Source organism: Pseudorasbora parva, chromosome 10, assembly GCF_024679245.1.
Source record: "Pseudorasbora parva isolate DD20220531a chromosome 10, ASM2467924v1, whole genome shotgun sequence".
Taxonomy (NCBI): domain Eukaryota; kingdom Metazoa; phylum Chordata; class Actinopteri; order Cypriniformes; family Gobionidae; genus Pseudorasbora; species Pseudorasbora parva.
In genome coordinates, this window is record NC_090181.1 from 15,562,787 (window position 1) to 15,579,486 (window position 16,700).

The 16,700-nt window shown below is 36.3% G+C and overlaps 1 protein-coding gene across 1 annotated transcript; it reads left to right on the top strand.

Annotated features, from left to right (window-relative positions):
• Positions 1-265: 265 nt before the first annotated feature.
• On the top strand, positions 266-16,381 carry gcfc2 (GC-rich sequence DNA-binding factor 2). Its single transcript, XM_067454560.1, has 18 exons — positions 266-612; positions 693-794; positions 894-1,031; positions 1,454-1,684; positions 1,769-1,866; positions 3,088-3,191; positions 3,747-3,930; positions 6,486-6,609; positions 6,776-6,836; positions 7,036-7,118; positions 7,355-7,554; positions 9,853-9,997; positions 10,950-11,071; positions 11,171-11,247; positions 11,352-11,418; positions 11,853-11,999; positions 12,081-12,220; positions 16,177-16,381. Exons 1-18 carry the CDS (start codon positions 324-326, stop codon positions 16,286-16,288), a joined length of 2,424 nt encoding a protein of 807 aa, XP_067310661.1. The 5' UTR covers positions 266-323; the 3' UTR covers positions 16,289-16,381.
• Positions 16,382-16,700: the final 319 nt, after the last annotated feature.

A 16,700-nucleotide genomic window follows, 5' to 3' on the forward strand; every position in this document is an offset into this window, starting at 1 on the left:
CATTTTATATATATATATATATATATATATATATATATATATATATATATATATATATATATATATATATATATATATATATATATATATATATATATATATATATAGTAAATTTACTATACATTAATGTACATAATAATACATATAAATATATATAATGTGAATATTTTGAAACAATTGCAACTTTTACTGAAATATATATTGTTTTATGCAGATTAGGAACTTTTATTATGAATTTTTTTTAAACGACGAGGACGACCAGGAAGTACAAAATACGTCATAACAAAACGTTGAGTTCATGCTCACATTGGATTGTACTTAAAATGTTTAATAAAAAGCCGCGCAGAAATTTCAGGCAAAGGAAAAATGAATCCAGCGACGAAGATGAGAATGAAAAGCTCGGCGGTGTTGATGATGGAAAGGAAACGGAGCAAGCAGATTCAAAAGCGCATTTGCCGCGAGGAGAGATTTTAAGTAACGTTAGTTCAAAGGCTCGCGAGGGTGACTTCAGTGATGGAGAGGAGCCCTTAGCCACTGCACTAACATTACAGTCCAGAGACTCAAAACACCAGTCAAAGAGCAAAACGCTCAGCTTCGTTGACGATAAAGACGGTAGGTTTTTTACTACAACCAGTTACATGCACTTATATGGTAAATAGATTCGCTTTAACGAAGGAACTTAACTCTTACAGCCACTGAGGGAAGTTTTAAAGTGAAACGGTCAGTCAACAGAGAAGTTGTGTTCCAGGCGCGGAAAAAAGAGGATTCTCCTGTACCGTTACACAGCGCACAAGGTGCAGATCTATTGTTTTAATAACAGTAACTGAAATAAATGCAGAGTCTGTTAATCTGTCAGTGAATGCTATGCTCCATAATACTTCATATGTTTTCAGTTAAGAAGAGTATGGATGTCGGTTTGCAGTCTGACAGTGATGCTGATTCCTCTGTTGAAGACGTACCTCCTGACAGTGATGACGACGAAAGCTCTTCTACCTTGTCAAGTTCATCTGGTTCTTCAATACCACAAAGAGGTTCTGTCTTCAACTAAACAATTTGCCTCAGTAACCATTTTAATCCTCTAGCATTCTTCACTTCATATTTGGAACCATTTAGCCTAAAAACAATCCAGTGTTTTTATAGCAATCGCCAAAAAATATACAATTTATAAAAGTCACAACCTCCAAACCATTTCAACGAAGTAAAAAACATAGTCACCATCAAATCAAAATGAACATATCTTATTTTTGCAGTGTTTATCTGTGTCCATTTCAGTTTAATACCGACTTTAAAACTTTTTTCTGTCTATAATGACAAAAGACAACCACGGGTTTTAAAGCAATGGTTCACATATATATATATATATCTTTACTCACTATCTTGTTTATGAAGTTTGACCTATTGGGTTAACACTTTAGTCAGATTTGTTAATGTCATTATTTGTCAAATGTTGCAGTCATCATTCCTGATGCTAAAAAGATCCGTGCTGCCAAAGAGAAAAGGAGAAATGCCAGAGCCCAGAAAGATTACATTTCACTGGATTCACCCCACACTCCTGGAAGCCAAAAGGAAGAAGATGCGAGCAATGAAGAACAAGACAGCGACAATGAGCTGGACGATCATGAACGCAGAATCGAGTTTGCACCCAAACCCAAGACTCTGAGAGAGCGAATGGCTGAGAAGATAGGTAAGAATCTTTTGCTATTTGTGTTTATTAAAACACTTAAGTACTTGGGTGATAGATGGCATGTTCTGTGTTTGTGTTCTGTAGGAAGTGATAGTGATGAGAGTTTTTCTGATAGCCAGGAGGAGGAAGACCAGCAGATGTGGGAAGAGCAACAGATTGGAAAAGGAGTCAAAAGACACCAAGTAAGACCTCACACTGTGACATAAATAGATTTGAATCACACTTGAGCATTTGTTTCCAGAACCGGGTGCGTTTTTTCCCTTGGGTTGGTTCGTTTAGGCATATGTGAACACTGCAAACGTGCTCAGATCCACACCAAAACAATCACTCAGAGACTGCCCAAATGAGTTTGCATCGGACCGAGTGTTATGATAATTCATAACGGGTAATGTGCTTTGATAGCAATAGTGTCTTGATTCTGTGAGTGAGCACATTAGTTATCACAGTTGAAAACTAAAAGAGTCCCACTTCATAAAGGGTTACTTCAGCGCTGGAAAGATGAATCTGTATTTAAACTGGGTCATTAATGTAGTAGAAATGTGAAATTATTTTTGAATTTGGTCCCTTCTAGACTGAGAAAAGACAGAAAATGTATTTTTGTCTCATGGGGATGAGAGACAACAATTCCCAGAATGCTTCGCTGCCCTGTGAGGCCATTCCCAAAGCCACCGCTACTGGATTACTGTTACGGAGTTGGAGAAGACAATTAAATACTAAACGTGTCTGTTCAATATAATGAGTGAGTCACCACGCGAGTGTCACAGCACTAACGCTGCAGTAGTCAAATTACATTTAACAATGCAAGAGAAGCACAATGAATATAGTCCAGGGACTAATACAAAGCCATATGCTAATCACTGAAGTAACCCTTTAATATGTTGTGTGATTGTGCTTCTCTTTATGAGAATGTTTAGGCTTCATCGGGACAGCAGTGTTTGCTTGTCTTGAAACTGTTAACCTCTAGACAGTGCTGGGAGATCTATAATGAGAGCATTGTTGAATTTGCTGCAGTATTAATACAAATGTAGTATATTATTTAACAGCTACATTTCTATAGTGTTTGCGCGCTTCTCGACAGTTACAAACAAAGCCACAATAAGCTCATGGAGCAAACTTGTCAATCCTCTTGATAGATGACGCAGAGGAAACTGACCAATAAGAGCACAGTTGTACTCGCATGTGCTTTACATAAACACATTTTGTTACTCTTTGAAATGTTGTCTTGTGAAAGTAAACCAAGAAGAAAATGTAACACTTTAACAAATTACAGCCGTTTCTGAACAAAACAAACAATAGGTGTAAAAACCCCCTTAGAGCCATTTTAGCTCCATTTGAACATTAACTTGTATTGTAACTACACACTGCCTCCATAGTGTTTCATGGACCTTTCCTTGTATTCTCAGAAGGAATGGCAGGCTCCTAGACCAGCCCGACAGAAGAAAATGGACATTCCTGAAACGCTACCACCAGTCAGTATTGATGTCATTAAGAAGCGAATCATTGGAAAGTAAGCAGCTGTAATGCATTTGTTTTTTTATGCTTTTAAATGGATAATAATTAAATAATACAATTTAAAATACAAATATTATCTATATGTATACACTACTGTTTGGGTCAGTAAGATTTATTTATTCTTTAAGAAGAAATTAACACTTTTATTCAAAAAGGTCATTGATAAAAAGAGAGTAAAGACATTTATAATGTTGCAAATGTTGTTCTTTTTAACTTTCTATTTCTGTTTTTAATATTGATAATACTCATAAATGTTTCATGAGCATCAAATCAGCATATTAGAGTGATTTCTGAAGGATCATGTGACACTAATCATGATAAATTAATCAAAGGATTAAATAATATTTTGAAATATATTAAAATAGAAAACCGTTATTTAAATTGTAAGTATATTTCACAATATTATAGATTTTTCAACATTTTTAGTTCAATAAATGCAGCCTTGCAGAGCATAGGAAACTTTTTTTAAAAACATTAGAAAAAATATCCTACTAATCTTACTGACTGACTTTTTGGCAGTATGTATTGATATAAAAAAATCTCACTCCAGATTGGATTCGCTGAGGGAGGTTCACAGGGCGCGTGAGGCAGAGCTGAGGAGGATGCAGCTGGATGTGGAAATGGCCAGGAGCTCTTTAGAAAGTCTCGAAAACCACCCCGCAGATGAGCAGCTCCGGTTCTACCGTACCATGAACATGTTCTCACAGAACCTACTGGAATGCTTGTCTGAGAAGGTAGGCAAAAGTTAATATTTGCTAAATATAATATGTATGTAAAATAGAATAATACAATTTCGATTAGGGTTGGGCGATGTCTACCAAATTGGCATCAGACGATGTCTACAGTGAAACATTGCGATGGACGGTGACATTGGGGGGGGGGGGGGGGGGGGGGTGCGTTAGAGCGTTACTCTCCTTTAATGTGGCGCGTGTCTGGAGAAAGAGAAAATGCGCACAGAGCTGAAAGGGCTTGAATGAAGTATGTTTGGCTTTAGATAAAACTACTAGAGGATATAGCTCTGAAATATGATTACCACAAATGATCCTCATTGCTTATGTGATCCGCACTGATGCTTTGACACTCTGCTCACTTCAACTAGAAACAGGAAAATGGTGCTACCGTTCTGTCTCGTGGTCCGGATGGAAACATTGTTGACCATATTTGTACTCTGTCTTGTCTCTGTCTTAGACTTAGAGGTCTTGGGATTTTGTTTTAAGACAGGTCAAGAGTGCTGGGATATTTACTAAATATCCCGGTTCATTGTCTAAATCATTTATTAATATGGGTGTCACCCAAATTAAGTCACAATCTCGTACTTTGAATTAAAAAATGGAATCGTCGATCCTGCCATGTCCTCAGGTCACGCCCGCTTGCTTGCCAAGTGCTGCGAGTCAACCTCCTCTAAGCTACAGCCACTCAAAAGATGAGGAGACCCATCAACAGACCTTGAACCTTCTCCTCTTTCACTGAAGCAGTGTTGATTTCTTTGACAAATAATTTTTGTCAATTACCTTTTTTCACAGACAAAAACGAGACGATAACTAGATAAAAACTAGTGTTGGGATGACAAATACTATGACGAAAATCTACTGTCATTTTCGTCACTGAATAAAAATGAGACACAAATGTTAGGGAAGAGATCCAGTCAGAACTGATGTCCTGTGTTAAAGATGTGCAAATTTAAATTGTGAATTTTAACGTGCAGATCTAACTGTGGGGAAACGCGGCACTATTGCACGTTCTCCAGGCTCACGCATCTCCAATACAGCGCTTCAGAATGGTTCAATCAATTAATAACACACATTTATGACAGGCAATTGTTAATGAACTAATGCTGATGAATAATGACAATGTTTACTTTACGATGTGTATATAGTAATATGGTTTTTAGACGGTTGTAACAGTGCATATTTTATCTCCCTCATTTGAATTCGAATGAGTATGAGTTTTTAGGCTTTAAATTAGCACTACGGAATCCCAAGTAGAACGCATCTCACAGCTACAGTGATTCTCTCCATGTACAATAATATTGAAGGTCTGAGCAGCGCACATTTAGTTGCATTGGCTACAGACTGCTGATCCTCCAGAGCAACACATCTTCATGACTGTCACAGCATATTACATTTTATTGTTTTTGTTTGTTTTGTATCACTAGATGACAGTTTATTTTGCTTAAGTTTTCAAATGAATTAGTTACATGAAGTTACATTATGTTGTTAATAAATGTTTTAAGTTTGACAATGTACATGACATTGCGAACAAAGGTCAGATATTATATTGTATAAAACAAAGTCCAGTCTAAAAGTGGCATAGCAACCTGTGCTTTAAAAAAAGAGAGGTATGAATCGAACCCTAACCTTAGAATCAAATTTAATCGAATCAAGGATTTTGCGAATCGTGACACCCCTATTTATTATCATCATTAATGTGATTGGATGTAAAACTTACTGCTTCAAATGCAATCGTTAACTTATTTCAAATGTATTTAATTGGGCTGGTTCAGAAATTGTGGGATTGTGTTAAAAATGTCACAAATTTATACAAATCAATGCTCACAAAATTCAAGATTTTGTAAAAATGTACTTGTATGAGATCTGTTTTTTTTATATTGTAACGTGATTTAATTAAGCAATATCACAAGAGCAAGAGAGCTGTTTTCACAAATTTGAGCATAACTGCAGATATGATATTGCTTTTATACAAACATTCAATAAAAACATTTTGATGCAATTGTTATTTACCAATTCAGATGCATCTTTTGTACCACCTCTGCAGTGCAAAGATTAATGTTGTTAATGATTTCATTTGATTGGTAACATCTTCATATAGTCTTATTCTTATTTATTAAAAATAAGTCATTTCTAAGGTGGTATAATTATGATTTTAAAAAGTGCTGGTCTGGTCTTGACTTGGTCTCGCCCTGCCTTGGTCCTGTATTGGTCTTAACACACATTGGTCTTGAATTAGGTGGTCTTGACTAAAACACTAAAATGAAGTAATCAGTTTGATATTTAAAGTGGAAAACAAATACTGCTTTGTTTACAGTTTGTATATCTGCAGTCCCAGTTTCGCTTTTTGAATGACGAAAACTGGCTGATATATACAGTTATTTTCTTACAGAACTCTCATGCCAGTAGCAGTCAGCTGTAGTCTTTGAGGTGTGTTAAAGCGCAGCTTTTTGGCTTAGATGCAGCTGGCGCGAGGTGACGACACAGTCGGCTTTCTCTCCTCTAGTTCTTTGATGTCGACTTGGTGTGTCAGCCTGAAAGTACATTGTTTTATTTTTCAGATGGCTTTAATAAACTCTATTGAGCTGGACATGCACAGTCTCTATATTGACCAGGCGGAGGTGCTGTTGAGTCGTAGAAAAGAAGCACTACAGGAGGAGTCCTCACGGATTCAGAAATTAACCTGTAAGACTACAACGGAGTACTGCTTTTTAGTTTCATAGTTATTATTCAAAGTTAATTTGTGAGCCTCACATCTTATGTCCTCTCATATGATTATAAGTATCATAACTTCCATCAACCACATGACAATGCACATCCATTCATATATAATATTGTGTATGGCTCTTAGATAACACTGATTCACACAACAATGGTGACGCAACCGGAGGCTCTAGCCCAACTCAGCAGAGGTGAGATGGATTGTTATGTATGCACTTTCACCATAACTGAATGTTATTGCTGTAAATACTGGATACACTTAGCCTGACATTATGAGTCTTCATAGATTACTGCCTTTAGTGGCTTTCTGAGACACTTATAATCTTTAAATTATAGTTGTCAAAGTACATTTATCACAGTTTTTTTCTATTCTGTGTTTTCATGTCTAAGCTTGTCCTATGAAGACATTGTGTGCGTACCGTCTGACTGGGAACCAACTGTAGAGCAGGAGGCAGAACTACAAAGTAAAAGAGGTGGGAGAAATGTTATAAAAGCACAAATAAAGTCATTTAAAGTCACTATATGAAAACTGAATATTCCTTTATGGAATTTTGAAGTATTTATTATAAATTATTTTAAATTCACATGCTTATAATTTTAATCTAAATCATTTGAAATAGGCTAGAAATACTTTGAAAATACAAAGATTATATCCAATACTTGTCCATGTGGAATATATACTACACCTATAACTTTGATTACATTTCAGATGATCTACTAAAAAAGGCACAGGAAGTGTTTGCAGATGTTCAGACAGAGTTCTGGGACGTGAAGAAAATCCTCTCCAGATTTGATGAGTGGCGTGTCTCCTTTCAAGACTCTTACAGTAATGCCTACATTGACCTTTGCCTCCCTAAGCTCCTGGCACCCCTGATCCGACACCAGCTCATTGGCTGGAATCCTCTTCAGGTGATCTATGGTTATTCATGGTTATTTTGACATTCCAATTGATCATTTTGTGCTACATTCAAAATGAGCTGGATTTGACCAAAATGTGCTGTTTGGATCTGTAACTTAGAGGTTTGGCTTCCATCCATAAGGAACTGCTTATTGTCAAATATTACAAATATTTAATTTTTACAGCTTAAGTACACTACATATCACGTGTCTGCAACCTGTACACGTCAAGACAAATTAAATTACTGAATAAAATTGAAACAGATTTTGTTCTTGTATGAAAATAACCAACATATATCTTCACTAAATTTCTAGTTTATTATATTAGCTTATCAACATTAACAAACATAATTACATTACATAATGCTTCACAGATAATTAGAACTGTAGCATTGTGCAATGTAAACACTAAAAGCTGTATTGCAATATAGTGGTATTGAAGATAACCATTATATAAAAAAATAATACTACTGTACATATATGATAATATTGTAAATAATCCTGCTCCACTATCTGGCTGAAAAATCCAATATAACAAATGGCGGTATTGCACCTTAATGCTGGTTTCCAACCTATCATAAAATGTGGCTACAACAGCTGCACAGAATGTTGGAGGAGATGGCAGCACAAACACTCTACCTGCACCTGAAAAAAGTTAGCTCGCAACTGGGGGAGGTTTTTGGATTCTGTCAAAAATATGGGGTGATAATACCCTAGTCACCTGGAAGCAGAGTCCTGGAACGGGTCGGGTATCCGCGGGTACCGCATAAAAGTGGCTAAAACGGGTGGATTGTGACATTTATAAAATTCACGGGCGGGATGCGGGCGGATAATTAACTCTGTGAGGGCGGGTAGTAGCGCGGATGGGCGGATGAAAAATATGTGCAATATTTCTGTGGCAAAGTGAGAGAGAGAGAGACCGAGAGACCAGGGCATGATTGTGAATGAGAGTCACCTGCGAGCCACACCGGTCTCGAGTCCTCTGAGGGAGCTCGGAAGCATATAAGGACGAGAGATCACCAGACCTGGATTTGACGTTGCGTTGTGTTTACTTTTTATTATGTGTGTGCGCGTTGCAGATGTCCATGAGGGGCTGCCCACGTTACTTTCGTTTTGTTTGGTTAAAGTCTTTTAAATGTTCGCCGGTTCCCGCCTCCTTCCCCCATCGAACATATTGTAGGCTATTACAATTTCTATGTCCAAATTACCATTACACATACACGCAACAACGATATGCCATTTGACCCATCACGTCACCACCACTGCGACATTGAAACTTTTGTTGACGCCTCTCGTAGAGCAGATGGAGCGAGCGTTGCAGGAGTAGCAATGGATGAAGTAAAAGTAAAGTTGGTGAGTGGAGTAGCCTATATGAAATTGTTGACAATGAGTCTTTAAAGGCACTTTTGCCTGTTTCATTAGCCCATTCATGACGCTGTTGACAGGGGCGTCGGACTGGGGGGATAAAGGGTACTGAGTAACCAGGGCCCAAGGCAGGAAAGTCCATTTTCTATACATACACATACATGGTACGGGGGCCCAGCAAGATGGTTTGTACCCAGGGCCCAAAATTTGGTGCTACGCCCCTGGCTGTTGATGTTGAGAGAGGTGCAGGATAAAAAATAAAGCATTTTAATTTGAATATTTTAGCGTGTGTGATTTATCGCGGGCACGGGTCGGGTAACGGGCCAAATATTAACGGGTCTGGGCGGGTACGGATTTAATTTTGATATTTTCACGGGTCACGGGTCGGATCTGGTGCTAAACCTTGCGGGTACGGGCGGGGGCGGGTCTCCAAAAATGGACCCGTGCAGGACTGTGCCTGGAAGTGCTTTTGTACAGTTATGGTTTACAAACTCTCTCTCTGCCTCCCTACACTGTTATTTTAAATGTGTGCTTAAAAACAAAACGACAAAAAAAAAGAACAAGAAACCGCACAAAATAAGTTTATACAAATAGGTTTGATTAATAGCAATATTGTTCTTGTGGCTATGATAATCATGTAGTGAAAATCTGATTATTGTGACAGCCCTAATGCCAGGTGACTGTTATAATGAACAAATGTTTACACATGCAAAAAATTTCATTAAATAGCATTTCAGATGTTAAAGAATTTATTTTTGAACTTCAGATTTGATTTAGGTCTGAGAACCATCAGTCCATTTCATCTTAATGGACTTTAAATGTTCATTATTTAGATATCTGTCTGTCATTGATGTCTTGCCACTCATATAATACCTAATAGATATACTAACATTAATGTCACCGCATGGTTTTGATTTTATTGATTTTATTTTTTTTGTCATTTAGGCAGAAGGTGACGACTTTGAGGCGTTGCCGTGGTATTCTGCTGTTGAGAAATTTTGTCACGGTCAGGGTTTTGAGGAATCTGAGAACATGGATAAGAAGACACTGCCCACCATAATTGAAAAGACGATCCTCTCTAAAGTTCAAGGTGACTAATTTGCATAACAACGCTAACAGGTTTATAATGCCCACTGGTCTGCTGCATTTTATATTGCGTTTGGGAACAGAATATTTCAGAATAATTTAATATCAGGCTTTTGATTGAAATTAAATATTTCCCGCTGGTAAAATGCACTTTCAATAAAACTTGGCTGCCTTTACAGTAGAAATGTGGATTTTTTTTTCATTGTTGCTACCTGACTAGAGAAAACATTTTTGCCAAATTGGTAGGAAAACTTCAACACCCATAATGCACTGGGCATGTTGCCTTCCAAGGCCACTTCCACCAATCTGCTATGGATACCCTTACCAGAGTAAAATACCACCTGCTTTAGTAGAAAATACTTCTCAGCAAACTTTAAGTCATAATGGTGTTGACTTGTATTGTTCCCAGGTGCAAGAATTCAAAGATTACACATTTAACGGGAGTGCGTTACTTCCAGTGAAGGATCCAGCACATTGTATGTAGTGGCTAAAGGCTGCAAAGATAATGCACCAACAGAATATTTTTTTTAAATATCAATGAAAACATAAAAAAACACACAAAAAAAACAATGCCAAAAGGAAGGGAAAACTAAAAAAAAAGTCCATTCTGTCAGTTCCTCCCAACTCCCTAAAGCAAAATGCCAAAAGAATGCTGTTACCACATGTTCCATTTTTACCTTTTACATTTTTTACATTTTTAATTCTTTTAAACCTGCCCTTAGAATGACCGTTCTGTTAATAACCTTCTACCCATCTGACTGTTCGTATAGTATGGATACAAAAATGCACAAGTATAATCGTTAACTTTCATAAAAGCCCTGCTTCATCTGTCAGATTTTTGCTGACAAATAAACGTGAAGTTGCACTTTAAGCAGATTAGAAGGTCTTGCTTTCCGAGCAGCATTCTTTTGGAAGTGCAGAACTAATCATCTCATGTTTCTTGTTGTTTTGGGTAGGTTTCGTGGAGCTGGTCTGGGACCCTCTTTCTACGCAGCAGTCTCAAACCCTCACAACACTGTGCAAGAGAATACAGGATGATTATTCTGTTTTTGATGGTGAACAAAGCAAACCTGTCAAGGTATTGTCTTATGATGCATTAACTGTATGGATCAAAACAATTGTAACTTAATGGATATTATGTCAGTAAGTTTAATAAACCTGTGATTTCATTCTACAGGCCTTTGTAGAAGCAGTTACTCAGAGGTTAAGGAGTGCAGTAGACAATGATGTCTTTGTCCCACTGTACCCAAAAAAGTAAATTTTATCTTTATATATTTTTACTTGATCATAATTAAAAGTTTGTTTTGCAAGATTGCATTAAATGTATGTTTGTGAAAGACATGTGCTTTTTGTTTAAGGTTTTTAGAAGATAAGAGGTCACCACAGTTCCAGTTTCAGAACAAACAGTTTTGGTCAGCAGTGAAGGTGTGATTTCTGATCATGTGACTGTTAATATCTTTCTGTACATTTTTGTATATTTAATGTACACTACAATTCAAATTTTGATGCTGGTACATTTTTTGTAATGTTTTTTGCAATAAGTTATGAGTCTAATGCTCACCAAGCCTGCATTTTTTTAAAATAAAAAAACAATAATATTACAATTTAAAATAAGTTTTCTATTTTAATATTAAAATTTCATTTATTTGATGGTAAAGCTGAATTTCCAGCATCATTACTCCAGTTCAGTCTCACATGATCATTCAGAAAACATTATTATGCTGATATGGTTTAAGAAACATTTCTTCTTAAAAAGAAAAAAATCTTATGGACCATGTGTTAATGTAAAAAAATAAATATTTAAAGTAAAATGTTACTATGTGACATGCTGATTGTTTGTATATGAAATATGTTTTCAGTTGCTTGGTAACATGGCATTATGGGATGGTTTGATTCCTGAACATGTTCTTAAAGAGCTGATGTTGGAGAAACTTCTTGGCCGTTACTTGATGATAACCGTTCTTAACATGCCTGATCCGAAACACACCATCCAGAAATGCAAAAAGGTGCATATGCTTACAATGTTAATCTAATTTCATGGTTACCACTAAGGTAGTTCTAAAACTAACTTTCATATTTCAAAATAGATTGCAGATGCTTTTCCAAACTCATGGTTTATTGATGTGAATGCTGGATCGTCACTACCTCAGCTGCAGAACTTCAGCAAACATCTTCTTCAGACTGCTCATGCGATATATAAGGGTGACAATGACTCCAGCAGCACGCGGTATGTAAAGTATAGAAGTTTGTGTAGTAATACACACTTATTTTCATTATGATATTAAATACTCCTTTATAGGGGTGTGACGAGATCTTGTGTCACGAGATCTCACAAAATTAAAATGTGACGATTTCTCGCCGAGCAAAAATATGTAGACGTTGGCTCTGCTCATCCAGCATGAGTCGCAACGCAGTGCAGCAGGAATCCCAGTTAACTGATCAAGTGACAAGACGAGAGTAAGGTGAGATGAATGACAGGACTGTGGAGGATTCATACGCAACCAAGCCTAAAAGCGTCTGATAAATGTCTTATACGAGTATGTGCAATTGCGAAATGAAAGCAAAAGTAAATGCAAGTTCCTCGATTCCAAATGAATAGCTCAATCAATCAGTGTTTCACCTGTGGAAAGGTGTCAGTACAACTTGAAACTTAAGGTCCCATTCTTTGCGATTCCATCTTTCAAACTTTAGTTAGTGTGTAATGTTTCTGTTAGAGCATAAATAATACCTGTAAAATTATAAAGCTCAAAGTTCAATGCCAAGCGAGATATTTTATTTAACAGAAGTTCCCTTTCAAAGCCTACACCGGTTTGGACTACACCCCTGCACTTCCTTGCTTGAATGACGTCACTAGAACCGTTTGTTCACTAACCCTCCGCCCACAAGAACACGCAAAATAGGGGGCGTGGTCTTGTTGCTCTCCCATGTGGAGAAGAGTGCGCATTCAGCGCTTGCATCTCCCCGTTATGGTAAGAGGTGGGACCTTTCTGGGCAAAGTGCTGCTGTCCAATCACAACACGGGAAGCGCTGGCCCAATCAGAACTAGTTACGTGTTTCTGAAGGAGGGACTTCATAGAACAAGGAAATCATCAGGCCGTTTTTAGGACAGAGAAAACAGCGCTGTACAGATAAGTACATTACAAAAATACTGTGTTTTTTTTACACGCGAAACATGAACTCATGTTATATTGCACGCTGTAAACATAATCAAAGCTTCAAAAACACATGAAGAAAGGGACCTTTAACATTGCATTTACCTCAGGAATGTTAACCAATGTTAACAATTTGTTAGTTATCCTAAAAAAGAAAAAGAAGAAAAGAAAAAAAACCAGAGAAGAGCTTATTTACTTGCAAAAAATAATACATATATAATTATAAGGAGACAGGTATTTATAAAAACTAACTGTGTGCAAGTTATACAGACATTTAAATCTTCCAATATCAAAACTATCTTAGGCTGAGCTGTGTAGTTGTAACCACCTTTAGCTCTGGTCTCTGCTTTAGTTACTTTGAATATTAAGATAGTACTTGTTTGCACTTAAAGGGTTTGTTCACCCAAAAAAAGAAAATTCTGTCATTACTTACCCTCATGTCATTCGACACCCGTAAGACCTCCGCTCATCTTAGGAACACAGAAGAAGATATTTTTGTTGAAATCTGATGGCTCAGAAAGGCCTTCATTGACACTAATGTCATTTCCTCTCTCGACTCATAAAATGCACTAAAGACGTCGTTACAAAGCCCATCTCACTACAGTGGCTCTACAATCATTTTATGAAGCAACAAGAATAGTTTTTGTGTGCAAAAAAACGTAATAATGACTTGTATAGCTATGGGCCGATTTCAAAACACTGCTTCGTAAAGCCTCAAAGCAATTTGAATCAGCGTATTGATTCATGACACGGATTTTGTTTAAACTGCTGAAATCACGTGACTTTGGCAATCTGAACCGCTGATTCGATACACTGATTCATTTAGCTCCAAGGTTTTACAAAACAGTTTTTTGAAATCGGCCCATGACTATTTAAGTTATTTAGTTTTTTTTTAAAGCTATTTTTTTAAAAGCTATTCTCGTCTCTGCATAAAATGATTGTAGAACCACTGTAGTGAGATGGACTTTGTAACGATGTCTTTAGTGCCTTTTATGGGTCTTGAGAGAGGAAATGACACTGGTGTCAATGAAGTGCTTTTTGAGCCATCGGATTTCAACAAAAAATTGAAAGTGTTCCAAAGATGAGCGGAGGTCTTATGGGGGTTGAATGACATGAAGGTAAGTAATTAATGACAGAATTTTCATTCCTGGGTGAACTAACCCTTTAATAAAGACTACGAAAAAAAAAAAAATTATTTATTTATACAGTTTTATTGGGCTGGGTCTTTACACAAATTTAAATCGATTTCCATTCACAAGCTTTCAACGATTTCGATTCAGTATCAATTGTGGATATATCAGATATAATACATGGCCAATTTTCTTGAGGAAAAAAATTCTTAACTAATGCTGTAAATTATATCTGGTAGTGAGCTGGTGCATTACTAATATTTAAGGTTAATATTTAACTGATTTAAATACAAACATAAAATACACCCTTTTTAATAATAAGTTATAATACTAACTTTATAATTACATTTCTACTAAATATTTAAATGGTGACAATCATAACTCCACAAAACATGCATGATACATTCAAACATGCATTAATATTGAAGAACAGTAGAAATCATAAAATATAGCATATGTAATGTGCATATATTTATCAAAATGTTCATCTCTAGAGTTAATTTTATCTAGCTCACTTATGACTTTATGGATGCTAAAAGTATTTTCTGAGGTAAATGTGACATTACGTGACATTGTTCACAAGCTGTTATTTTTAATAAATGTTTTTCCGTGGTTGAAACACTGAGTGATTACGTGACGTGATAAAGATTTTAGTGCGTTGTACTAATCTTTTATCATACCTTGACATTCATTCATGGTTATTTCGTGCTGTAACTGGTATTAAAGTGGAGATGATCATCAGTTCATGTGCGCTGCTGCTTCTTTTGAGCTGAGGTGCACTGTCACACCATATTAAAGCTACACTGTGTGATATTTTCCTCCATCTAGCGGTGTAAAGGTATATGACCATCCAGTGAATATTAGTTTCTGTTACTCTCAATTCTGATTTCGTTTGAACTCCTACGGTGGCCGATTTAGTCCAAGATTAACATGGCAGTCCTCCTCTTCACATTCGGCACGGTGCCATTGAGTGTTAAAACGCGAAAGGCGAAGCTTGAATTCACGGGTATGTCCCTCTTTGGCTAATGTACTTTCAAGATAGAGGGGCAACATGGCGACCGGCATTCGAACCCTCACCCGTATGTGTTTTCAATGGCATATTATAAACTTAAGAGAATACTTTATTATGTAAAAGAAGTAAATATACATTAATGAGCACATATATTTTTGAAAGAACTAAGTGTTTTTTAATAAACTAAAAAAGTTACACAGTGTAGCTTTAAACAGTGTCAAAAAGGTATTTATTTTATAAAAAACGTAATTTGAAATCTGAGACTTGTATTTTAACAAAAATAAAGCGCAAAGGTTATTGCAATTTATTGGATGGGGAAGGCTGTACTAAGTTATGTTCATTCATCAACTGAAAACAGGATGACCAATTGATTCTTAGATTAAAAAATCTATATTGGTTCATAAAAATGAGAATCGATTTCTTTCTTCTTTTTTTACCTAGCCATACTGTTTTATTTCTGTGTTCAATTTGTGGAAAGGAGTTGAATTACGAGGTCACACACAGCCTCAATCTGAAGTTCTAGAAGCTCATAATTCATGTACAGTAAGGTCTGAAGAGACTCATGAGAAAACATGCAGGAGAGAAGCCAGTCAGATGAGTTTGTGGCAAAACCTTTTACAGTGCGTGTATATTGTTGTCTTTTAATGCATTTAATAATTCATACTCAAAGTAGAACTGAAATGACATTCATTAGAAGATTATTAGTTAAAACATTTCAAAATGCACATGCAGACTTTTTCCATTTATGAATTTTGTCATTTGAGGATTACTTAAAAAGACGGTGCAAAAATCCTGTCTTGTTCTTGTGAACCCAGTCTTGTCTCGTCACACCCCTACTTATTTATATTGTATAACAGAGCTAATATTTTTCCTTTCTTTTTTTTTTTAGAGCACTTTTATCTGATGTGCTTTTTGTCCTCAAGAACATAAAGGCCCACAACAATATTAGGACAATAACAGAAAGATATCATTGTGAGGATCTGTTAAAAGCTCTCCAGTAGCAGTCGTCTTGTGTTGGCAGAAGGTTTTATATGTTTTTAAAAAGTCAGTTTGATATGTGTATGTATAGTGAATAAATGTTTTATTTTGGCCCACATGGTTTTAATTTTCCTTACCTTGGTTAGAACTGTCATTTACTTGTCAAAATAATGAAATATCTGTTTTACTATTCCACAATAGTTCTTTTTTTATGAAATAATATATGTGGCATGCATAAACGGGTACAATGAGTACCATATATCAAGTTCTCATGTCTCTGGAACATATATCCCAAAAGAGCTGTTTCATAGACTTAACCCTCGTCTTGGATCTAAAATTACTGGCTTAGTCAAAGACGTACCATTCAGAGTCACCATGAAAGGTGATTTAGCTTCCATGAATCTGAATCTTTTTTTTATTTTTAGAAGAACTCCT